This window comes from Lipotes vexillifer, unplaced genomic scaffold (genome assembly GCF_000442215.2).
Source record: "Lipotes vexillifer unplaced genomic scaffold, Lipotes_vexillifer_v1.1 scaffold611, whole genome shotgun sequence".
Classification (NCBI taxonomy): Eukaryota; Metazoa; Chordata; class Mammalia; order Artiodactyla; family Lipotidae; genus Lipotes; species Lipotes vexillifer.
In genome coordinates, this window is record NW_006785619.1 from 670,883 (window position 1) to 694,105 (window position 23,223).

General features: G+C 53.3%; 5 protein-coding genes across 6 annotated transcripts in view; 1 reads left to right on the top strand and 4 right to left on the bottom strand.

Annotated features, from left to right (window-relative positions):
• PHF23 (PHD finger protein 23) overlaps positions 1 to 357 on the bottom strand; it is a 4,320-nt gene extending 3,963 nt beyond the window's left edge. For both annotated transcript variants that reach the window (XM_007457749.1, XM_007457748.1), the window contains exon 1: positions 97 to 357. In XM_007457749.1, coding sequence (XP_007457811.1) covers positions 97 to 130 — 34 coding nt within the window. In that variant the 5' untranslated portion in view covers positions 131 to 357. The remainder of the gene's footprint in view (positions 1 to 96) is intronic.
• Positions 358 to 1,219: 862 nt separating this feature from the next.
• GABARAP (GABA type A receptor-associated protein) lies at positions 1,220 to 3,208 on the bottom strand. The gene is made up of 4 exons (XM_007457750.1): positions 3,018 to 3,208; positions 2,419 to 2,497; positions 2,162 to 2,280; positions 1,220 to 1,717 (listed from the first exon to the last, which is right to left on the bottom strand). The coding sequence occupies exons 1-4, from the start codon at positions 3,105 to 3,107 to the stop codon at positions 1,652 to 1,654; spliced, it is 354 nt and encodes a 117-aa protein (XP_007457812.1). The 5' UTR covers positions 3,108 to 3,208; the 3' UTR covers positions 1,220 to 1,651.
• Positions 3,209 to 4,305: 1,097 nt separating this feature from the next.
• CTDNEP1 (CTD nuclear envelope phosphatase 1) lies at positions 4,306 to 10,482 on the bottom strand. The gene is made up of 8 exons (XM_007457751.1): positions 10,001 to 10,482; positions 7,294 to 7,360; positions 7,081 to 7,199; positions 6,809 to 6,880; positions 6,083 to 6,199; positions 5,743 to 5,854; positions 5,244 to 5,328; positions 4,306 to 4,950 (listed from the first exon to the last, which is right to left on the bottom strand). Exons 1-8 carry the CDS (start codon positions 10,100 to 10,102, stop codon positions 4,890 to 4,892), a joined length of 735 nt encoding a protein of 244 aa, XP_007457813.1. The 5' UTR covers positions 10,103 to 10,482; the 3' UTR covers positions 4,306 to 4,889.
• Positions 10,107 to 16,527, top strand: ELP5 (elongator acetyltransferase complex subunit 5). Its single transcript, XM_007457849.1, has 9 exons — positions 10,107 to 10,303; positions 11,229 to 11,398; positions 11,538 to 11,598; positions 11,685 to 11,765; positions 13,324 to 13,544; positions 14,893 to 15,074; positions 15,426 to 15,521; positions 15,667 to 15,767; positions 16,413 to 16,527. The coding sequence occupies exons 1-9, from the start codon at positions 10,107 to 10,109 to the stop codon at positions 16,525 to 16,527; spliced, it is 1,224 nt and encodes a 407-aa protein (XP_007457911.1).
• A 523-nt stretch (positions 16,528 to 17,050) lies between these two features.
• CLDN7 (claudin 7) lies at positions 17,051 to 19,341 on the bottom strand. The gene is made up of 4 exons (XM_007457752.1): positions 18,767 to 19,341; positions 17,721 to 17,885; positions 17,518 to 17,602; positions 17,051 to 17,433 (listed from the first exon to the last, which is right to left on the bottom strand). Exons 1-4 carry the CDS (start codon positions 18,987 to 18,989, stop codon positions 17,271 to 17,273), a joined length of 636 nt encoding a protein of 211 aa, XP_007457814.1. The 5' UTR covers positions 18,990 to 19,341; the 3' UTR covers positions 17,051 to 17,270.
• Between the last annotated feature and the right edge of the window lie 3,882 nt (positions 19,342 to 23,223).

Here is a 23,223-nt window from a genome sequence, read left to right on the forward strand (position 1 = left end):
CCCCCGCTGGGCTCCGGGGCTCGACCTCCAAGTTTGCCAATAGATTCCTCGCCCGCCCCCCGCCGGCTAAGCGCTCTGTACCGGTCGAGAGCTCACCTTCGGGACTGGGCTCCGCCATGGCTTCCAGCATCGCCCCCTCCCCTCCTCCCGGTCCGGCGCCCCCCTCCCCTGAGCCGGGGATCCCGGTGCCGCCTCCGGTGCTCGGTGCTCCTACTGCCTCGCTCCACGGAGGTGTCTGCTTCGACTCGGTTGTGACTCGAGTCCACTAGCTGCTGCCGCCACCTCCCTCTACCACTGCCTCCCGCACTCCCGGACCGGGCCCCCTCCCCCCGCGCCGCCGGCCGCCTGCTCCCTCCTCCTTCTTTCCTCCCTCCCTCCTCCTCTCTCCCCCTCCCTTCGCGGGCGCTAACGCGCAATGCATCAAGGGGATTATAGTCCGTCCGGGGGCAGCAAAAAGGACACTGCATAAGCCTCCGGAACTTCAGTTCCCAGCAAGCCACGGATTGGTGCAGGCGCACTAAACCGCTCTCCTCCCCCGGGGAGTGGCGGGGAGATTGGGAGCAGAGGGGAGAGGGGAAGAGTGCGCTCAGGCTCCTGGGAAATGTAGGCTGGGCGGGGCTAAGAAAGAAGGGGATGAAGGGAAAGAAGGCATTAGAACTTTCGGCCACCATACTGCCTCATTCTGCGGCTTCTTTCTACCCACGGGGGACCGCCCCACTTCCGGCCAGACAGAGAAAAGGCTGCTGGGAGATGAAGTTCTCCCGGTGATAATGGCTCCCTCCTCCCCGTGTTCTCCCTCTCCTGGATTACACTCCACTGGATCCCTCACGCCGGCACAAAGTCTGTCTAAGCGACATGCATCTGAGGACAGTGTCCTTTTACTAGCTCCCACACTCGAAAATCTCCTTCACCCAAAAGGTTATGACAAACTTGGATGGTTTATCTAAAGCAGGTGCTTTCAAACTTCCACAGAACCCACAGTAAAAAAAAAAATTTTTTTTATAACCTCAGGACCCAATCCATACACACGTATATAAAACTGAACTTTCATGAAATGATACTCAGTATTCCATCCATCACAACAAAAGCACACTTTTTATGCACAAGGAAAAGCCCAACATAAAAACAAACCAAAATATACTACTATCCCTCCAACCTCCTCTTTCCCCACCACTGACGAGGGAGAACAAAAGGGGGAGGGGAGCAACACAAAGAAAAATCCAGTTCAGTTTGGTGGTTTTCTCTTTATTGATGTGCCTCCTACCTTCCCCCCACAATTTCAGTCCCTTCCATCTACCCCCAAAAAAGAAGGTAGTGAAAAGGGATTGTTGGGGTTCTGAGCCCCTTGGGCAGTTAGAAAGGGAACAGAAACCAAAACAATCACCACATGTGACACAGATTTGACAGTCAAGAAGTCTAAAGCAGAATGGGAAAGGTGGTAAAAGGGAAGAATGGAGAAAGAGTGGGTACTAGAGGCCATCTCCCACATTAACTCTTGTGTTTAAAGGGGCTGAAAAAGAGTCTCAAACATTAGGAAATGCAGGTCCTGAAAAAGGGAGGTGGTGTTTGACCCTCAAGGAGGAGCAGGTCAAGGAAGGGGGGCCACCTCTCTCTTTGTAGAATGGGACCCCCCACCTTAGGAACAGCAGCTTCACAGACCATACACACTTTCGTCACTGTAGGCAATGTATAGAAAGAAGTCTTCTTCATGGTGTTCCTGGGGTGAAAGCAGAAAGTAACAGTGTTCAGGCAACTGGGCCTTAGTTACTTGAACCACCCACCACCGAGACAGATTTTCCAAAATCATTCTTTTTGACTCTCCCTCTCACTTGCTCCAGGCCCTAGACGCTGAACAGTATTATTCTAGCCAACAGTCTTGGGCAAAAAGACCTCAAACTGTTCTCTGCTGCCTTGGAACAGGGAGGGGCCTGGGGAGAGTCTGGATCACAACAGTTGCTCCAGCTCACTATTCTCTCTTCTTTCTACTCCCACGGCCCTATCCAAATCCCCAACCCACGACTATGTGGAAATTTTAAGAGCAAATATAAAATTGAGAGGTAAGTAAACCAGTTTAGTCCAAGAATTGCCAACTTAAAACTTTTTGCCTCTCAAGCGCTTCCAACTCCTCTCCAAAGCCTCCACTACTTCCCAGGCACCATACCTGGTATAGCTGACCCATCGTGGCACTGGTGGGTGGAATGACATTGTTGACAAAGAAAAACAAGGCATCCTCAGCTCGGAGATGAATTCGCTTCCGGATCAAGAAGTAGAACTGACCAACTGCCAAAGACACAAGGCCTGATAAAGTCAGAGATCACAAATGCCCTCCAAAGAACACCTTCTATGTGGAGCCTCCTCCCACAGAGACTGCGCTCCCACCCCCAGGAAGCAAACCCGGGTATTGGGTCAGATTCCCACCTGTAAGATCAGAAGGCACCAGATATTTCTTTTTGTCCAGGTCTCCTATCCGAGCTTTGGGAGCCTTTTCTACTATCACCTGTTAAAGAGAAGGTGAAAATTAGGAGACATTAGGTATATAGCCCGACAGCTCCACCTGTCAAGAACTCAAACAACAACATTCCTAGCATCCACACCTACCCCAGACTCATTTCTCTTTGTCTCTGAACACGCGGCGCAGCCCTGAGTAGGGATTCTGACCCCACTGACTCAAATTCACCTAAACATCCAGGATCCCTAAACAGGGCGTCATAACAAACCGTTATTTTAATCATAAGGGGATGACGTGTCTGGGCCGACTACAGCTTCAATTTCAAAAACCCCATGTAAAACTCAGACTGTCAAACGCCCCACAGCTTCCCACATGAATCTCAAGGTCTGTCTCTCGCGTCTACATCCTCTCAACCCCAGCTCTACCGCTACCCCACTCCTTTCACCTCCGGTCCCAGAGACAGCAGTTTCGGGCTCGTTCCCAACCCCGCCACAGCCGGCAGCCTGAGGCCCGCGCTGCGGGTCCCAGACTCAAGGTCCGCGCCCTCGGCCCTGGCTACTGTCCTCACCGGGACCCGGTCCGGGTATTTCTTTCGGATCTTCTCGCCCTCAGAGCGGCGCTTCTCGAACGGATGCTCCTCTTTATACACGAACTTCATCCTCCCGGGAACCGGGCTGGACCGGGCTGGGCTGAGGGAACCCGGGGGGGGCCGGGACGGGGGGCGGTGGCGACGGCGGCGACGCGCGGGCGGATTCGGCGGAGCGATCCCGGGACTTGGGCCACTTCCCTATTCACCAACCCCGCCCCCGACCAGCAGGAGCCTCCCCGCCTGCTATGTTACGCCGCTAGCGCAACGGCCCTAACGCCACTAGCGTAGCACCACCTACTGACCGCCACCCCCACGCCGTCAGCGCAATTGCTTTGGAACCAACTTGGAGGCTACGCAGGCGGCGTAGGAAAGATTGTTGGCTTTTGCTATCGTCGAAAATAACTGAAAACCCATTTCCCGAGTTTCCCCCAGGAAGGTAACGATGAAAATGGCTGGAAGGTGGTAACCGTAATTTGAGACTTGGCTCTCCAAAAGTTCTTTTCGGAAATAACGTACAGGAAAAAGAGCAGATAATTACACGGAGAGCTATTCACGAAACGTCTTGGTACGTTGAAGGCGGCCGTTGACACCAAAACAAAGTAGTACCCAAGCGGAGGAAGTGGTCTCCGGAAATAGAGGGCAAAAACGAAACGTATGTTTGGAGAGACGCACGGAACGCTTAGGTTCCAAGGGTGAGTGGACCAATAGGGACTAGAGAGGAGGTCCGAAAAGTAAGGACTACGTCAGCGCGGAAGAATACTGCACTGTGTGTACCCGAGAATCATGTGATCTCGGAGAAGGGCGGGGCGTCACGTGGCGGGTGCGAGGAAGTAGAGCCGGCTTAGGCTTCGGGGAGGAAAGCGCTGGGGAGGTGGAGCCCCGGTGCTCGGCCGGCCCGCCGGTGGCGTGGAGCACCCCTGCCTCCCGCCCTATGCCGCTCAGGGGCAGCGTCTGCTTAGCTTGTTCAGGTCAACCCCCCAGACGAAATGCGGGCTTTGCCGGCGCCCAGCTCTCTCCTTTCATATTTCTCCGTCCTACCGCACTGAAGCTCACGTCTCCTCAGGACACACAGTTGTCCTTTCACTCCCCAGCAGGGCGCCCATCCTGTCACTAAGTCCCTTCCCACCTGGGAAAGCCAACACCACCATTCCCCGTACCCCTCGGGTCTACAGCAGCCTCTTTTCCTTCTGCCTAGGGGACAGGGTGGGTGTGAACAAAGACCCCTCCCTTCATTTCCCAAAACCCCAGAGAAGGACCTAGGGCAGCCTTGGTTTTAAAGTTATAATGCATGGTTTCAAAGAGAGGAAAGAAAAAAAAAGAGAGAAAGCTGGTTACAGGTCTGAGGGAATCTAGGAAGAAGGGAAAATAGTAAGGGAGGGGACAAGTTTGGGGAAAATCCAGTGGCCCAAAATCCCAGTTTCCCCCCCACAACCCAGCCCTTGGAGTGAAGAATTAGATCAGTTTTGTACAAGAGTTTTTAAAAAAACAAATCACAACAAAGCTGGCTTGGCTTCTCTTTGAGCCTCCCGGATTACCGAATGTCTGTCTCCCACTCTGGCCAGTCCTGTCTCTCCACCAGACACTGTTGCAGCTCTCCTAGGCCTCTACTTATGTCCCAGTCTGGGGTTTCCAGGGAGTCCGAACACGAAGTTAGAGTGAGGCTGCTTGAGAATCTGGCCCTTGTGTCCATCCAGACTCCATATGGAGTGCAGGGCTCCCAGGGCAGAGAGGGGTGGGAGGGGCAGACCCTGCCCAGGCAGTCCTCACCAGTGGACAGGGCACCAGACGGCATCCCGAGGGCTCACCCTCCCTTTCCCCTCCACCCCAACTCAGGTGGAGGGGGAGCAGCTGTCACCAGAGCCTATGTTGGTGAAGGTTTCGGCTCAGCACAGAACGAACATCAGCGGTGAACCTGGGACAACAATAACTTGCATTGGTAGAGTCCTTATGTTGATATCCTCACACTAGTGTAAGGCAGCCTCACGGAAGACGTGGGGTGGAAAGGATCACCGTTTTCACATGAGACAGGTTCAGTCTGCCCAAAACCCAAAGGCTAAAAGTGATGAGTTTTAAAAAGACCTTGTTCAAAAGTAATATTCTTAAGGGAAAAGAGATAAGTAAGTAAAACAGGACAAACTTTTATTCCTTCTTGGGATCCCCCACCCACTCCTCTCCTCAGAAATCTAAGTGTCTAGCTTCCCTTACCTGAGGGCATCCAGCATCGGAAGCAGGTTGAGAAGGGCGGTATCGCTGGGGTCACTGAACCAGGATTTGATGGGGATGGCATTGTCTAGAGTGGGTGAAAAGGCACATGAGAAGAAACAAAGGATTCAAGAGAGGGTGTTTTTCCTTTTATTTGGGGGTGGGTTTCATTACTTTAAAATACATACCCCCCCGAAACTCAATGACCTAAGTAAAACCTTCTTGATTTATTCTTCAAAATAAAATAAAATTTTAATCACCATATTTCATACTAGGGTGAGGCTTCTAGTCAAACTTACTGCCTTGTGTCTTACCTGAAACAATTTGATATGAGAAATCTGATTTATGAAATGGATATGGAGGGGCGGGGAACATCTTATTTAAAAGAGAAACAACTTGCATCCTGACCTACTGTAAACCAGGGAATCCCAGCTCCATGCATTCAAAATACCTACTCAGAACCACTTCCTAGTCCTGCCAGACTCACCACCGTCCCCTGTACCTGGATGGCTCCTATAAGCCCCTGGGGAGTTATCCAGGATCACAATGCTGGAGAGGTCACTGTGGACCACAGAGAGGTCCTTGATGTAGCTGCCCAATTCCAAAGTGCAGTGCTGGAAGGCAGGGTGAGCTGGTCATCAAAAGGAGACTCGCCCTCTGTGATTGCTCCCCCAATCCCAACGATGCCCACAGGCAGCCAGTTCTCACAAAAGAGATTATACAGTATGCCTCCCCCACACCCTCAGAAGGTCCAGTACCAGGGCAGTTGCCTCAAACTCAGGTCCCTCCGTGATGGCCTGCCTCCCAAGCCTCACTCTTAGACCTGGACGCTAGCCCCTTACCTGTCTGTAGTATCTCCTCTTGAGAATGCTTCTGCTATTATCCAGTTTATCTGCCACAGCAGAGCCGTAAATTTCCATGCTTGCTGTGAACACCACCAGCTCGTACCACTGGCTCACCTGAAAGAGATTGGAGAAGAGGAAGGTGTCAGAAGAGATGATCATTCAGACATATAGATCCCTTTTACTAAGACTCTAGCAGAGTCCTTCAGGACTTCCAACAACACTGAATGTCTCTGAGGACACAAAATTCTGAAACTGTCCTCAAACTCAAGAGTCTTAGGCACCATACACCCTTAAGATTCACAGATGCAAGAACAAAAGAGCGGGAAGGGGCTTCCCTGGTGGCGCAGTGGTTGAGAGTCCGCCTGCTGATGCAGGGGACGCGGGTTCGTGCCCCGATCCGGGAGGATCCCACATGCCGCGGAGCGGCTGGGCCCGTGGGCCATGGCCGCTGGGCCTGCGCGTCCGGAGCTGTGCTCCGCAAGAGGAGAGGCCGCAGCAGTGAGAGGCCCACGTGGGAAGGCCGTGGAAGAATAGAATTGCATCAGCAAAACAAATGAACCCAAACTATCGAAAGCCATTCTCTGAGCATCCTACAACCTCCCCTCTCCAAAACTGCCCTTACCCATTTCTCCTGATCCCTTACTTCCTCCAAATCCCCTAAACTCCCAGAGCCCTAAAACCATTGCTTCATCACAGAGCTGCCTTCAGCTTCTGCAAACTCACCACTTCCAAGAAGAAATCCACATGGGGCCTCTTATGTACAAAAAACCGGACGGGATGTTTGTCTATTACCACCTGTAGAGGAACACAGCAGGGCTGGGAGAAGTCCTGAGCACCACAACACAGGCCTAAAGGACTCCCCCCACCCTCCCACTGCCTGCTTCCCTCCTTCAGGCTGCCAGAGGACACAGCCAGGGATGAGATGCTCTGGGACTGGCAAAGAATTGAGCAGAATAACAGACGTAACCATTCCATCACTTCCCAGCCCCACACACCTTGAGAATGAAGTCAGGAGGCGTTCCAGGCCGGACTGTAGGCCTCAGGACCCCATCGTGATGGGAGTGAATAAGTGTCTCATCCAGATCCAGCACCAGGATCTTCCTCTTCACCTGGCCTGAACCACAACGGGAAGGGGTAACACCAACCAACCTCCAGCCAAGACCTTGAACCCTACCTCACCTAGGGTTCCTCCCAGTCAGCATACTCACTTAGCCGATTCCGGGACACAGGAGATAAGGGAAGGATGTCATATCGAACAGTTTGGTACTGAATTACCTAGGAATAGCAAGAGAGAGGATTAGAACCCTTGACAAGGAAATCTTCCCCACTAATAATAGGAAGCACGTGTTGAACATTTACCATACATTGGGCATAGTGTAATTTAGGGTTGTTTCTTTAATCCTCAGAACAACCCTAATAATAACAACAACAACATCTACATCTTAAGGATGAAGAAACCAAGGCTTGGAGAAGTTAAATACTTTGCCTAAGACCCCATAGCTAGGAATTGTCTTATTTAGCAGTTTGCCCCTCCAGTTAGAATGAAAGCAAGGATTTTGTCTCAATCGTGGCTGTATTCCTAGAACACTATAGCAGGGGTGGTCACTTACATTAGAATCAATGAAATGGTGGAACCAGGATTGTACCTGTGCAGAGTCTGATCCAAGAACGTGCCCTCTTACCCATGATGTTAATCCTGCTACGTGGAACAAAGAAATGCGTGGCCCTCCCCACCTCCACCTCAAGAATTCTTTGTGACACCTCTCATCACCTCCTGTTGGGAGCTGAGAGCCTCAGATTCCTTAGTGGACAGGGCGTAGGAGTCAGGAGGGGAGGTCCTTGGGTCACTAAGGGGAATAGAGAATGAGGGAATCCAGGGGTTGTCAGGTCAGCTAAGTTCCTCTGGCTGGGGGCCACCAGGCCTATTTTAAACAGCCACCTGTCCATTTCTGTCTCTACTAGCCAAGTCACAAGTTGTAGAGAACCTCAGCCCTCTGAACAGCCTCCTTATCCTGGTACCCAGGGCAAGGCAGAGAACACTATAAAGCCCCCCTCACCAGGCAGACTGTTAGAGTATCAAGAAGGCCAGAGTGAAGTAAGGGCTGTGAGTGGGAGGTGAGGAAGGGACAAGGACGTCACCATCTCAGCCTTCCAGCTTCTCCAAGCCTTCTCTAGAGGCTCCTGTTTCCAGCACTCAAATCTCTCCCATGCAAAGCTTGGCAGTTCCCTCCTCTGCTCTGCTCTTCTAAGCACAGTCCATCCCTAGGCCCCAAGCCTCACGAACCAGGCTCTCCACGTGCAAACCAAAGGGCTCTCTCCCCCTAATCCTAAGGCATGTGCCCTTCTTTTCTCTCGGGGCTGCGATGAGGGCCGCAACAGCTCGGGTGTCCTGCCCTGCTATCTCGGGTTGCACATGCTGGGCATGTAGGGAATGCTCTAAGCATCTGCCAGAAAGGGGGTGGGGGGAGAAACCAGATTGGAAAGGAAGGAAGGGAAGACAAAAGGCTGTGGGGTCAGTGCTGCCCAGAGGAGAGCAATTTTGCAAGGAAGCAGTCTCTGCATGGGCTGGAGCCCATCCCTGCACCCAGAACAGAAAACTGCTATGTTAGGGGAGGAAGGGGAGATGCTCGGAGCAAGGCCAGGAAGAGAGGACAGCAGCTAACACGTAAGGAAAATCCCAGGAGCTAGTCCCCCACACATCTCCGTATCTCTGACCCGATTCTTCTTGGCTCCTAACCCTTATCTCAGGGAAACAGCCCTGCCTACAACCATGACCACCCTGAAACAATCCTCACCCTAAACCCTAAATCAGGAAGTGGAAGGAGTGGGGTAGTAAAGGAGACACTGAATCCAAGGCCATTCCCCAAATCAGTAAGTCAACCACCACTACCACTCAGGGCTTTCTGGAAGTTCCTTGACCTAGGCAGCCCCTACCTGATTTTATTCCTTTATGTTTTATTGAGGTATGCCAGAGTACAGACCGGAGACCCTCTGCACCCCAGCTCACTGAATCCTCCCCAGACTCCTTCAGAGGATTCTCCCCCGTGATGGTGAGAACACAGAGCACATTAAATGATGTTAGCCTAAGGAGGTTTGACCTTGGAGGAAAGCTATGGGGGAGGAAACCCAGAGATACACTCCCCACAGTATCCCTCACAATGCTGGGGTCTCCTGGAGAAACAATCTGAGAAGCGTGCCGTCAGATTCAAACCTTAAACTGACAAGCACCGTCTTCTGATAGGGACACCCAAACTTTAATGTGCTCCCTTCCACAACTAAAGATGCCAATCATAAATGCATCTTTTTTAGTCCCAAAGTCTTAATAAACCCAAATATTCACGCTCACACTATGAAATTAGTTTTCAGGACCTTTTTGGAAGAGTTCCCTTTGAACTGCAGGGGTTTCTCCTTCACACCCAGGGCTTTTCCCACGTTCCCATCCTTGTTGGTGACATACGCCCCCCCACCCACCCCCACCCTTGGCACATGAGCCTGTCTCTCCCTTGTTCTGAGACCAAACACACACGGAGGTTCCAAATAATAGGAGGGTCTTTCACAAGCCCACATCAACAGACCTGCTGCCATCAAACAGGTGTTCCCCGCCCCTCGGCTTCTTTAGCAACAACTCTAGCTTTCTTAAAGAGCACCCCACCCATCACCCTAGCCCCCAAGAGTTGCCAAATCCTTTTCCCATCTAGCCCCCCTCCACCATCTCGGTTCTACTACAAGGGTCTTCCTCTTCCCCGTCCCACCCCATGCCCAGCGACGGGTGCTCTAATTCTCTAGCGATAAAAGCTGCCGCCGGGGCTCAGTCTCTAGGCCCAAACAGAGGCCCGAGACTTTCCAAAAACCCTCGAGCACCGCTGACAGAGGTCCCCACCACCACCACCACCACCAGCGCCCACCCAGGCTCACCGTGCGGATCTGCCTCCGCAAAAGGTAAATGAAGAAGCTCCAGAGCTTGGCGGCGAAGGCCACGAACGTGCGCAGCCCCAGCAGACACTGCGTCCGCATCATCCCGATGACCCCGGCACCGCCGGCCCCGGGGCCCCCGCGGCCCAGCTCCGCCAGCCCCCCGGGGGCAGCCCCCCGCCACCGGGAGGGGGAACGGGGGCCCCGAGTGGCAGGAGAGGCTGCAGAGAGGGGCACGGAGCGGGCGGCTCAGAAAGCCACCCACGACGAGGGGAAAGCCCAGCGGAACGGGGAGCTGGGGGACAGGCGTGGGCAGCCCGCGGGGGCCCACATGGGCGGGGAGTGGCACCGACAAATTCGCGGAGGTTGCGGGCCGAGACAGGTCGGGCTACGATGGGGTCCTCCGAGACCAGGAGGGAAGGGGATGGAGAATTGGGGGAGGGGGCTATGGGGGAGGGGGCTAGGGAGAAGGGAGGGAGGGAGAAGGAAGGGGGAGGGGAAGGGGTAAGCGGAGGGTGGCCCGCTGCGCAGGCGCGCTAGGGGGCTGCCCGCGGGAAAGGGGCGGGCGGGGGCAGCGGTGCGCGCAGAGCTGCGGTGGCGGCGAATGGACCGGCTGAGCCAAGGAGTCGGGAAGGAGGGGAGGGGGAGCCGAAGAGCGCGGATGGCTGGACTGGAGCGGCCTCCCCCTCCCCGAGGTCGGGGGTGCCTCAGCCGCTAGGAAGCGAGGCTGCAGTCTCTGCAGCTGGATTTCCCACTCTGACAGGCGCCATTTTACCGCCCAAAGGCCTCCCTCCTTCTTTCTTCCCCCCTCCTCTTCCCCTCTGACACTACTTCCGGTGGTGACGTGTATTCGCTTCACCGGGGCTGAAGTTCTCCCTACTCTGTCTTCTGGGGTGGGGATAAGGAAAGTGGAGCGTGCTCCGAACACGGCCCCAGTACCGCGCATGCGCGGAGGGTGGTGCTGGGGCGGGGCCTGGGGCAAAGCAGGCCCGCCTCGAATTGCAAGGGCGGGGCGGAGTGACGTCACTTGCGCCAGAGGCTCCGACAGTCGGGCGGGCTTGTGCGGCCACTTGCCCCTCCCACAGACAACTGCCCCAACGGCTCTTCCCGCCCCAGTCACGGTAAAAATGTAGAGAGGGGCGTCGTCCCTGTGTCTGTGCACCAGGGCTCAGGAGGGTTCGCTCCGCGTGAGCCTTCCTGGGCTAGTGAACCTAAGCACCACTCACGCCAGGTTACGCCAGGTCTTAGTGGCGGGAGAGATCGTGGATGCCCCGCCCCTTCCATGTGGAGGGGCGGGGCAATGGGTAGTGACGCCATCAGAGGGCGTCCGAAGAGGGACGCGACGCATTTTGGAGATGCTGGAGTCGCTCTTGGCTCTTGGTGGCCTGGTGGTGCTGCGGGGTGAGGGTCACGGACACAAGGGGCGGAAGTGGAGAGGAAGGGACGTGGGTAAGAGGCCAGGGGTGGAGGTCGCTACCGGTTCGCGAATGCGTAAACCTCAGTGTTCTCAAGCTGTTTATCCGTCCCTCGCTCTCCCCAGACTCCGTGGAGTGGGAGGGGCGCAGCCTCTTGAAGGCGCTTATCAAGAAATCTGCACTGTGGTGAGTATCCCGCAGTGTCTTGCTGTCCTACCCGAGAAGGGAGCCTGGGCCCCACTCTTTGACACTCCCCCTCATCTCTGCCTCAGTGGGGAGCAAGTCCACATCCTGGGCTGTGAAGTGAGCGAAGAAGAGTTTCGTGAAGGTTTTGACTCCAATATCAACAGCCGGTAAGTACAAATTGGAAGAGATTTAATTGGATTTGGGACCTCTGTTGCTGAGGAACTCCCCTTCCAGCAACAGGGGCAAACCTGATTTGTAGTAGCAGCTACTTATTCATCGAACGGATATGGGTTCTTCAAGAGGTAGGAATTAGTAAGAGGAATGATGAAGAGTGGTATCTGGAGAATCCAAAGCAGGGACCATAGAAGATGAGAGGAACAGAGTAATAAAAGGCCGACAGTACAGGTTAGCACTAGAGGCTGGACTGGAGGACAAGAATAAACGTGTTCTGCCTTTTGAGTTATTCAGAATCTGGTGATCAGCATGCATCAGCACTAACTTCAGGGTGCATAGGGACTTGTCCTACAGGCAGAAGGAACAGTTTATGCAAAATTAGAGAGGTGTGGAAGGCATACCTGTTCATGGGAGATGGAAGAGCTTCCTGAGGTCAGACAGAGAGAGGTACCTGGTAGTAAAAGGTCTTACAGAGCACGAAAAAGAAAACTTGGGAGGAGAGTGATAACGTCATGCCTGTTAGAAAGACTCGTCCAGTGACCACAGTGTGGAGAATGGGTTAGGAGGGGCAGCCAGGAGATAGGGATACCAGGTGGGAAGGCTATTGCAGTAATGCAGGTTCACTCAGATGTATAAGTACCGGTTAAAAACTGTGAACCAGGAGCTGAGCTAGGCTAGAGCAGTGAATGAAGCCGACATGATTCCTGTTCCAGTGAATCTTAGAGAATAATGGTAGGAGGTGACAGAGGCCTGGCTAAAGACAGTGGCAGTAGGGATGGAGAGTTTAGGACGAATGTAAAAGGACTTTAGCAGGTAGAATTTCCAGGACTTAACAGACTGATGTGGGGTAGAGGAAAGCAGCCAGATCAGGAGGTACCTGAATCCACCTATGTTGGGTGGTTAAGAAGGATTACTTCCTGGTCTGGTTAGCTAAGTGGATAATAACAGTTTACACTTGTCTGTTGAGCCCTAATTTTGTATCAGCTGTTACAGTAGAGGTGATACTGTAAAGATGGCATTCACAAGAGAAGCAGAAGATAGAAAGGAGATGTCAGGGAACAAGTCTGTGAAGCTTTCCCAGGATTTCTAGTCCATGCCAGTCTCTTTTCCTGAATCGCTATGTTATCTGTAGTTAGTACCTCAGGACTTGATTCTTGACCTTCTCTAAGCTGTCCTACAGGCAGGAACCATGTCTCAGGTCCTCTCTTTTCTCTTTATCCATTCGAGAATGATACACTTTAGGCATCACTTAGTACTGTGCTGTCAGGAGGTTGGTATTCCTATTTTATAAATGAAGAAACCAAGTCTTACAGAGGTGAAGTAACGTTATCAGTTAGGTGACCTTGGACAAGTAGAACCAAGCTTGCAGCTCAGGGCTGTCTGATGCCAAAGTCTGTGCTCTCAATTACTGTATTCTACTTCTCAGTAAAAGGTTTTCACTAATGTTTAGGATATTAGTGAAAATTGAGAAACAGCCACAAAGATCAGAAGCTGAATTTGGAGATTAGGCGGAGGGGCAGTAGGATCATGCCTTTCCGTTTCCCTTTGCAGGCTGGTTTACCATGACCTCTTTAGAGACCCTCTCAACTGGTCAGAGACTGGGGAAACCCTTCCTGGGGGTCCCCTGGAAGCCTTGAGGGCCCTGTGCAGGAGGACAGATCCTGGCCCTGTCACCATTGCTCTTGATTCCCTCAGCTGGCTGCTGCTTCACCTTCCCTGCACCACACTCTGCCAGACTCTGCACACTCTGAGCCATCAGAACTCCTGCCATGGTGAGACTCCTCCTTCGTTTCTTCCCACCATAAATTCCCCCTGCCAAGGGATGTGCCCCTTTCCACCCTAACAGGAAACATATCAGGGATCTCCAATTGGACTTTCTTCCATCTCTTTAACCTTTATTCTAGTTCTTGGTTTCTTCATAATGCTCTCTACTAATTACTCTTTTTTTTTCTTTTCCAAGTTTTTTTTCCCCTCATTCATTCATTCAACAAACATACGCATACATACACTGTATCAAGCACAGTTTTAGATAATGGAAAAATGGGGGGCTTCCCTGGTGGTGCAGTGGTTGAGAGTCCGCCTGCCGATGCAGGGTACACGGGTTCGTATCCCGGTCTGGGAAGATCCCGCATGCCGCGGAGCGGCTGGGCCCGTGAGCCATGGCCACTGAGCCTGCGCGTCTGGAGCCTGTGCTCCACAACAAGAGAGGCCACAGCAGTGAGAGGCCCGCGTACCGCAAAAAAAAAATAAAAATAAATAGATAATGGAAAAATGAAGGCTAACTGTAGTCAGGTCCTTGCCTTCCAGGAGCTCAAAGTCCTATAAAGGTATAGACAAGTAAACCGGCAATTACTAGACAGTCTGATAAGGACCATGATGATAAAGGAACATGCACAGAGTACCTTAAGGAAGGAATGTCTTGAAGAGCAAGGGCCAGTTTGTCCAGCTGGGGGCACTTGGACTAGCCCTAAAGTACAGGGGGTACTAGAATGGGCTTTAGAGTCAGATACCCAGCTCGGTACGCAGGTGCTTGGCCTCAGTGCTTCTGTTTCCTCAGTAAAAGCCAAGGAAGGAGGGAGTTTATAGTATGAAGATGAACCACTTGGAATTGCTTTTTTTGTAGATCAGATATGATCAAATGTCAGCAATTTCATACAGTCCAACCTAAAAATGCAAGTATTTAGTGCAGTGCCTGACGCTTTGTAAATGCTGTTAAAAAGGGAGGGAAGGAAAGAGGGGATCTAAGGCACTGACTGGGATCTTGGCAAGTTCCTGACACTGCAGATGGTTCAGTGTGTAAGAGATGAGGCTGGAAAACAAGCGGAGAACAGATGCTGAAAGTGTGGATTCCATCCTGAAGGCCTTGAGGCGCTCCTGTGGATTGAGGTCAGAGCAGTGCCTTGATTCGATGTGCATTGGAATAAGAAAGTGTTTTAAAGGTGAGGGCTGAAAGAGGTCAGAGCAGGGCAGTGACAATGGCCAAGGTCAGTCAGGATCCTGGCAGAGCTCTGAGGGAATGTGGCCCTCTCCTTCCTTTCTTCCTCTTCACTATTTGATCCCAGGCCTCCCCCGAATGCTCCCTACTGCCCTTGGTGCACCACCTTTCTTGTCCCTCTCCAGGTGATAGCTCCCCAGGAGAGCAGGTGCATGTGCTGGGCCTGCTGCATGAAGAGCTTCACGGCCCAGGCCCCTTGGGAGTGCTGAGCAGCCTTGCTCAGACCGAGGTGACGCTGAGTGGTGCGATGGGCCAGGCCTCAGCCCATATCCTCTATCGGAGGCCCCAACAGCACCCGACCCACCAGGTCAGAAGCACAGGAGAACTGGAGGTTGGGGTCAGAGAGGAAGAGCAATAAAACGGCTGATGCGATGGAGCACTTCCCTCGGCTCTCGCGGTTTGAGCATTGCCCTCGTTGTATATCCATAGCTGCCCTGTGAGGTAGATTGTTTTATTATCCCCATTCTGTAGCCTGGAAAGCTCAGATCCTGTGAGCTTAACCAATGAAAGACACTGCCTTCCAGGAGTTGAAAAAGAGCAAGAGCTGGAAGCAGCCAGTTACATAAGTGGCTGGGAGCTGGGGCGGCAGGTCCTGGTTCTCTGGTTTGTTCAGTAAGACGAAAAAAACCTTCTTAATACTCTTCTTTCTTCTCCCCAGACTCAGTGGTTCTCCATCCTTCCTGACTTCAGCCTGGAGCTCCAGGGGGGGCCGCCCCTAGAGTCCCAGCCTTATCCAGATCCTCTTGCTCCCTCGGTATCTAAGAGAGCCAGGGCCGGAAAAAGGGGCTGCAATTTGGAGTCTGGAAAAAGGAGAGAGGAGGATAAAGACTGCAGAGGTTGGGGGTGGGGTTGGGGGTTTCAGTGATGGGGCAGAGTGGCAGCATCCTTTGTCTCTACAGATGGACCCCACGACTCATTTGACTTTTAACCTTCGCCTGTCCAAGAAAGAGAGAGAAGCCAAAGATAGCCTGACCCTGCCCTTCCAGTTCAGCTCGGAAAAGTAAGGTTGGGGCCTCAGTGCCGGGGTCCCTGAGCTGAGCCCAGCATCTGGGCCTAAGAGGTGGGGCAACAGCAGGTTGTTGATTAACCTCTTAGACTTTATAGGGGCTGAAGTCCACTTCCAGAGGCACATCTGGGGAGTTCTCTACCCACCCAAACCCCAGCAGTGGCAAAGGTCCTTTATGTCTTTTTTCTCTCTGTTAGAGCCTTGGGTCCCAGCTCCACAGATGTCCCCAGAGTAATCTGGGCCTGGGTTGAGCCAGACCAGACCCTGGGGAAGCGGCCCTGTCTCCAGGCAGCGGTGCTAAGAGGACAGGAAGCTAGATGGGTATGGTAGAGGCAGGTTAATAAAGGCTTAGTAGATGCCTGTTGTCCTGTGCCCAGTGTGTGGGCAGGTGAAGCAAGACTTTGGCAGGACCCTTGCCCTCAAGCTGCTAAGAACTTCGGCTATTATGAGAGTGGTATAAGAGTATCTACCCTGTACCAGGTGGTGCTTCCGTGCTAACTAAACGAGGTCACACAAAGGGACTTAGACCAAGAAAACATGGAGGCCAAAGAGGGAGTCACTGTCAAAAGGAAAGAGGGTATCCAGACATGACCCATTACCCACCCTCACCAGCACCAATCTCCCTTTATGTCTTCTCAGACAGCAGGCTCTGCTGTGCCCTGGGCTGGGCCAGGCTACCAGCCACATTTTCTATGAGCCAGATGCTTATGATGACCTGGACCAAGAAGACCCAGATGATGACCTAGATGTTTAACTGGCCAGGAGATGTGACTAGACTGTAATTGGAGGAAGAGGGAGACCTTGGGCCCATAACCATCCTTCCATTGTTTGCGTTGGCCTTAGCCTGTCTCTGCCCCATCTTTGTTCCCTGTGTCTGTGGAGGCCGTGCCCTGTGACCCATGAGCCAGGGAGCAGCTTCCAGTGAGGAGAGAAAGTGGAATGGGGGCATAAGGGAAGGTGACACCGCCCCCCCGCAAGTCTAATAAAACCTTAATTTTTAAATTAAAAACAAAAGCTCTTTGGTCGCTATTTAAGCAGGAGTTGCGAGTGGATAGGATTGGAGGCTGGGAGGGGATGAGGGAAGCCAAGAACATGAGTTGTTTAGAGTCAATAGTCAAAAGTGTTGGGGACTGAATGACTGAAATGGTGGAGTTGGGACAGCCTTGCACACCATTGGTGCTCAATAAATGTTTTTTTAACTGAAGTAGGTACACTTTAGTTTCTGCAAGGATCTGGGTTGGAAGAACGCAGATGCCCCCAAGGGAAAAAAGTCTTACTTTCCAAAACATATTTTTATTACTGTACAAAAAGCACACCCTCCCCCTTTTTGTCTCCCCGCCACCCAACACCGCAGGGAACGGTACATGGTGTACTGGGCTAGAGTGACCGCAGGCTTCTGCTCGGCACCCTGCCCACGGGTTGAGCTCTCTGCCCCAGGTCCTTTCAGATGTCTGGGGGCACCTCTAGGCTGCCAGGCTGGGGTAAGCGTGTCCCAGCTTACACGTACTCTTTGGCAGAGTTGGGCTTAGGGTAGGAGCGGGGTGCACGGTACCCAACTTTGCTCTCACTCCCAGGACAGGAGCAAGAGAGCAGTGCACCTCCCAGGAGGACCAGAGCGGACCCTGCCCAGCCAATGAAAATGGCAGGACCAAACTCATACCTGTGGAGAGAGGGCTGGGGTCAGAAACCCTGGGCTGCCTCTCCCGACCCCAGACCCCTTAGGAGGCAGGGCTCCCTTACTTACTTAACATTCATGGGGACCAATGGGTTGTAAAAGTCTGTGACAATCTGGTGGCCATACCAGGAGCAAGCTATCAAGGCAGCAAGACCTGGAGAACGAATGAGGAGATATTGTGAGCCCCCTGCAAACCAGCACCGTGCCCACCCTTACTCCTCCAGGATGGGCAAGAAGAGAGTCCTTGAGCCCACCTCGGACTTGTTGCTCACCTGCCAAGATGAAAATGATGCCTCCGGCCATGGCTGTACGGGCCTTCTTCACTTTGTCGTCCCCCCCACAGTTTGTACACTTCATGCCCATCGTGGCCACGAACGTGGCCAGGAAGCCCAGCACCAGGGAGACCACCATTAGGGCTCGGGTGGCCTGCAAGGCCGCTGCAGGAAAGGGGGAAGGATGCTGTCCTTGATGGAAATGCCAGCGGCCCTCGGATGGCTCCAGCCTCTGAGTCGCCGGCTGCACCCACTTGCCGCAGGCCTGGGGCCCCCTCGACGCCCAAGTCCCGAGCCAGAGTGGGTGGATCCCGCCCCCTCCCGACTCCGCGGGCCTTCCAGCTCCGCCCCGCCCTCTCGGCTCTAGGACCCGCCCGGGGCGCCAGGGTTTCGACGAAACTGCCCCGGGGAGGGGAAAGGGTGAAAGGGTACATCGAAGAGGAACCGAGGTGGTGGCCTGAGCCCCGGAAGCGGTGGTCGGAGCCCCGACGCCGCCCGCAGATCCAGGCCCTCGTCCCAGCTCTGACCCCACTATCAAGGCCACGGTTTGTGGCTTCGGCTAATCTGCCGATAAGATTAGAAGCCGCAGGCGGCGCCCCAGGACTGACTGGGAGCACGACTCCTCGGCCCTCGGTCCGACCCCGCGGCTCCCAGCCTAACTCCGAGGCCTCCAGCCCGCGCCGCCTTTTGTCAGAGAAAAGGGCGGGAGATGGCGGAGGCCGTGGCCTCGGGGTGGGGGGATGGGAAGGCCCCGCCCCGGCCCCAGGACTCGGCTTCCCGGGAGGTGCTTGGGCCGCCGGCCGCCAAGCCCGAAGACTAGGCCGGTCCGCAGGCGAAGAGGGGCGCAGCCGGCCCCGGAAGCGCGCACGTGCAGCCCCAGAATCTCGGCCTGCGGCGTCCCCAGCCCGACCGCTTCCGCTTCCTCCTCTCCGCCCGCTCTCGCCGGCAACCCAAGGTGTCGGGCCGTGTGGCCTGGGGCCGGGGCTCGCGCCCACCCCGCGACCTCGGCCCTGGACGCGTCCGCCCCGTCGGTCCCGCGGCCTTACCAGGCAGGGCGAGCACCGAGTCGTACATTTTGCAGCTCATCATGCCCGTGCTCTGCGTGACGCAGTCCATCCACAGGCCCTTGTACATGGCCTGGGCGGTAATGATGTTGTCGCCGGCGTACGAGCTCACCTGCCACTGCGGGATGGCGGTGCACGCCACCAGGCCCACCCAGCCCAGTAGAGCCATGGAAAAGCCCAGCAGCTGCAGGCCCGAATTGGCCATTTCCTCCCTCAGAAAAGACGGGAGGCGCCGGGCTGGCGAGTTTTGTCACCCAAAGAGGCAAAAAAGTTTTTGGTCGAGTGCTTGCAAATCTTGTCACCGAAGTAAACACAAATCTACCCCTCCGGCGGGGCGAGGATCTCACAGCAGAGGGAACAGGACTGGTGGCCGACAAAAGCAATCCGCGAAGACCCGGCAGTTCCCTCCGGCGCTCGGCGACCCTTCCCAAACAAAAGGTGGAGGGGCCGTGTGGGCGCGGTCCCGGGTGCTGGAAGTCCCCAAAGTATCCTGGGCTGTCGGCCCAAGGCTGCTGTGCGATGAGAGGTCGCTCAGCGGTGAGCGGGCAGGTGTGGGCGAACAGGTGCGGCGCACCTGAGTATATGTAGGTCGTCGGGGGCGCGCCCCCGCGGGCACCGGGAGCGCGAGGCGGGGAGGGACCGGAGGGGCGGCCGAGGATGACCTGACGTCACCGAAGGGACACTCACCTGAGCCGGAAGTCCTGGCCCCCACCCCTCCCGGCCCAGGTGAGGAGGAAGAAACCTGAGCACCAGGGTCACGCCCCTTCACTTGCCGGGCTTGGACCGCCGGAGGGGAGGAGGCGGAGTCTTCTCAGGAGTCCCAAGCTCCGAGTACGCCCCTCTGGACCGGAGGTCCCTCGGGCACCAGGATGTCCCTTCCCCTCTCCCCGACAGGTGCGCTAAGAGCGCGGCGGAGCCGGAGCGGGGGGGATACCCCAGGCCAGCCTTGGCTCCACCTTTCCCTCACGCAGGGACTCTCGGGTTCTACTCTGAGCGCTCTTTGTCCCGCCCTACTTTCGCCCCAACCTTCTGCTCTTTTTCTCCGTTCCTAGCCGATCCCACCTTCAAGGGCTCTGGCTCCAATCCCGCAGAACTCCCCACTTCAGCAGCCTTATTGGAGTCTCCACCGCCAAAGCCACCTACCTCCTAGCACCCACCCACCCCTCGCCGCTGTCGCCCTCCAACAGACACCCGGCTTCCAGGCATGGCGCCCCAACACCCCCAATCTCCTTGGCCCCCTATTCCGATCCCTGCTTGACATGACTTAATGGCGGGGCCGTTGGCACCCCACCTCCCAGCGTTCACTATCCCATCCCGCCTCAAGGGTCCTTGCAGCAGAAGGAAGAAAGCGCTGAGGCCAGAAACCAGCAGAGGGTGGGAGCAAGGTAAGGCCAGGGTCAGAGTCTTGGCCACACCCATCATTCCCCTCCCTTGGAGTCTTTCCAACTCGTCCTCCACCTTTCCCTCTTCCTCCTCCCCCAGCCCTGCACACATTTCTCTCTCTCATTCTGAGCCTGGACCTGACCCTTTATGTGCCCTCTCCCACCCTCTCACCATTCTGTCCTCCAGAACACCTGGCTCTAATGTGGCCTTTGATTCAGCCCTCAGATTGCCACCTCGCCCTCAGGTTTCTTCTCTCACTCTCCCCGAGCTATGTATGGCCCCATCCTTTCTCCACACATCTCCAAGCATCCCCCATTTATTCATTCCTCCTTCATCTGTTATCATCTCCCCTTCCTGTCTTTTCCACTTCCTATTTTACTCCCCATTCTTTTGGTCTACCTTTGTGCCCTATCTCCAGCCCCCTTGGAGCCCAGCATCACCAAGTAGCCTTTCTTTGCATCTTCCTGAGTGCACATCGCTGCCACCCCCTTGTCCAGTTTCCTCCCAATTTTCCTGTCCTCCAACCTCCTGACACCACTCAGGCTCACACACCTTTCTTACTCTGTCTCTCTCATTTAATTTTTCTCTCTCCTTTTTTTACCTCAACTCTCTCACGTTTCCCGTCTTTGCTCCTCCCTCTCAAACATTTCTGTGTCTTTCCTTCTTTTATTCAATAAAAATATTAGAGGGCCCTTAATGCTCAGCTAATTAACCTGCTTTTCTATAAAATGCAGACTTTAATGAACTCTTTTTTTTTTTTTTTTTTTTTTTTGCAGTATGTGGGCCTCTCACTGCCGTTGCGGAGCACAGGCTCCGGACGCGCAGGCTCAGCGGCCATGGCTCACGGGCCCAGCCACTCCACGGCATGTGGTATCTTCCCGGACCGAGGCACGAACCCGTGTCTCCTGCATTGGCAGGCGGACTCTCAACCACTGCGCCACCAGGGAAGCCCTAATGAACTCTTTATTATTCATTTTAATTTTTCTACCTTTTGATTAATGGTGAGGTTGTTCGTTTGTTTTTTTTCAGGTGCTTTCCAGCTCTGAAATTCCATGTTTCTCATTACGTAAGTATATCCAGCTCCCCTCCAAGTTAAGAGCATCTCAGGCCAAGCCACCGTCACCTCCTGCCTGGACACTGCAAGTGCCTCCAAATCAATCTCCCTGCTTCCCTTCTAAAATCTGTACTCCGGAAGTGACTTTTTTTTCCCAAATAAACTTAAATCTTGTCACTTCCTGTTTAAAATCCTTAAAACTTCCAATGGCACACTTTTGCTCCTATTGCTGCACTGGATTTGGCAAATAAATGCCACACTGTGGCTTACCAGACTGCGTCAGCCACACTTCCTGAACTGTGCTATGTGCCTTCCCACAACAGTGCCTTTGCACTCTGTTCTCTAGTCTCCATCTACCCCACCCCACCCAACCTCCCTCTACCTTTCTAACCGACTCATCCTTCAGCTCTCAGCTCAAATATTGCTTCTCCTGGGAAGCCTGGCCTGACTACCCCATCCCAGGCTGAGTCAGATCACCTGCTGAATGCTCTCACCGCTACACGTACTTTACTTTCAAAGCTCTTATCATGGTTAGAAACTATTTACCTTGTGTGATTATTTACTCAATGTCAGTCTCTCCACTGTTAGGTTCCAAGAGGGCAGAGATGTGTCTGAATTTTATCACCAATAAATAGTTGATGAACGAATGATTAAATTGCAAATTAACAAGATTTTCATCCACTTGTTTGACAAGTAGAAATTTTCTGAGTCCCTATGTAATGTACCAGGCACCATGCTTGACACGGGGGCTACAGCTATAAACAAGAGGACACTGCGGACTTCCCTGGTGGTCCAGTGGTTAAGACTCTGCGCTTCCACTACAGGGGGCACGAGTTCAATCCCTGTCAGGGAAGTTCTGAATGCCAGGCAGTGCAGCCAAAGAGAAGAAAAACAAAAAACAAAAGGACACTGCACTCAGGTAACTTAGATTCTAGAGGGAGGAAGCCAGCAATAAAGACATAAAAATGGTGCATGTTTTGAAGGCAATAAAATAGGGTAATGTGATGGATGAGGTTGGGTCCACTCCAGAGTGAGGTCAGGGAGACTTTTCTAGGAAGGGACTGTTAAATAATGAGCCAGCCAGGGGAGAACCATATTATAGGTAGAGGGAACAGCAAGTGCTAAGACCCTGTGTCGATTGTCCCTTTGAGACTTGTATGAATTTAAAGCAGGATCTCTCAACCTCGGCACTGTTAATACTTGGGGCCAGATAATTCTTTATTATGGGTGACTGTCCTGTGCATCATAGGATATTTAACAGCACCCTTTACTTCCACTGATTTGATGTCAGTAGAACCCTCCACAACACCCCAGTGTGACAATCAAAAATGTCTCCAGAATAAACAACAAGGTCCTGCTGTATAGCACAGGGAACCATATTCAATATCCTGTAATGAACCATAATGGAAAAGAAGTGTGTGTGTGTGTGTGTATTTGAATCACTTTGCTGTACAGCAGAAATTAACACAACATTGTAAATCAACTATACTTCAATAAAATAAAATTTTTTAAAATGTCTCCAGACATTGCCAGATGTCCCAGTGAGGGGATGAGCAAAATTGGTCCCAGTTCAGAACCACTGATTAAAAGTGTGACCAGTCAGCATCACTGTGGATTTTTTACTCTAGTAGCCTTCAAGTAAAGAGTTGGGTCCAAGGAGCAAGTGGATGGATGGTTGGAATTAATCAGGATTTGGATTTTGCTAAAAAGAGAGAGAAGGGGGAGTTCCCTGCTGGACTAGTGGTTAGGATTCTGGGCTTTCACTGGTGTAGCCTGGGTTCAATCCCTCTTCAGGGAACTGAGAATCCAAAAGAAAAGAAAAAAAAACAGAGAGAGAGAGAGAATGGATTTTAAAGTATTTGCATGAGAGTGATTATGTGCTAGATCATGGATATAAATTGGGTATAAAAGAGAGTAAACATAAAAAGGAGTCAGTGTCGGTGGATAGTGAAAAACTGATTGGGTCAATGGTTTCAAGGTCTCCATGAAGTGAAAGAAGTAG

Coding starts and splice junctions, on each gene's coding strand:
- GABARAP (XM_007457750.1), bottom strand. CDS start 3,107: ATGAAGTTCGTGTATAAAGAGGAGCATCCGTTCGAGAAGCGCCGCTCT. Junction 2,498..3,017: donor AATACCCGGACCGGGTCCCG/GTGAGGACAGTA, acceptor TCTCTTTAACAG/GTGATAGTAGAAAAGGCTCC. Junction 1,718..2,161: donor CGATGGGTCAGCTATACCAG/GTATGGTGCCTG, acceptor CTTTCACCCCAG/GAACACCATGAAGAAGACTT.
- CLDN7 (XM_007457752.1), bottom strand. CDS start 18,989: ATGGCCAATTCGGGCCTGCAGCTGCTGGGCTTTTCCATGGCTCTACTG. Junction 17,886..18,766: donor CTCGGTGCTCGCCCTGCCTG/GTAAGGCCGCGG, acceptor CCTTTCCTGCAG/CGGCCTTGCAGGCCACCCGA. Junction 17,434..17,517: donor TTGGTCCCCATGAATGTTAA/GTAAGTAAGGGA, acceptor CTCTCTCCACAG/GTATGAGTTTGGTCCTGCCA.
- ELP5 (XM_007457849.1), top strand. CDS start 10,107: ATGACCCCGGCACCGCCGGCCCCGGGGCCCCCGCGGCCCAGCTCCGCC. Junction 11,399..11,537: donor TGGCCTGGTGGTGCTGCGGG/GTGAGGGTCACG, acceptor CGCTCTCCCCAG/ACTCCGTGGAGTGGGAGGGG. Junction 11,599..11,684: donor ATCAAGAAATCTGCACTGTG/GTGAGTATCCCG, acceptor TCTCTGCCTCAG/TGGGGAGCAAGTCCACATCC.
- CTDNEP1 (XM_007457751.1), bottom strand. CDS start 10,102: ATGATGCGGACGCAGTGTCTGCTGGGGCTGCGCACGTTCGTGGCCTTC. Junction 6,881..7,080: donor CTCCTGACTTCATTCTCAAG/GTGTGTGGGGCT, acceptor GTTCCTCTACAG/GTGGTAATAGACAAACATCC. Junction 4,951..5,243: donor CCGATGCTGGATGCCCTCAG/GTAAGGGAAGCT, acceptor TTGTTGTCCCAG/GTTCACCGCTGATGTTCGTT.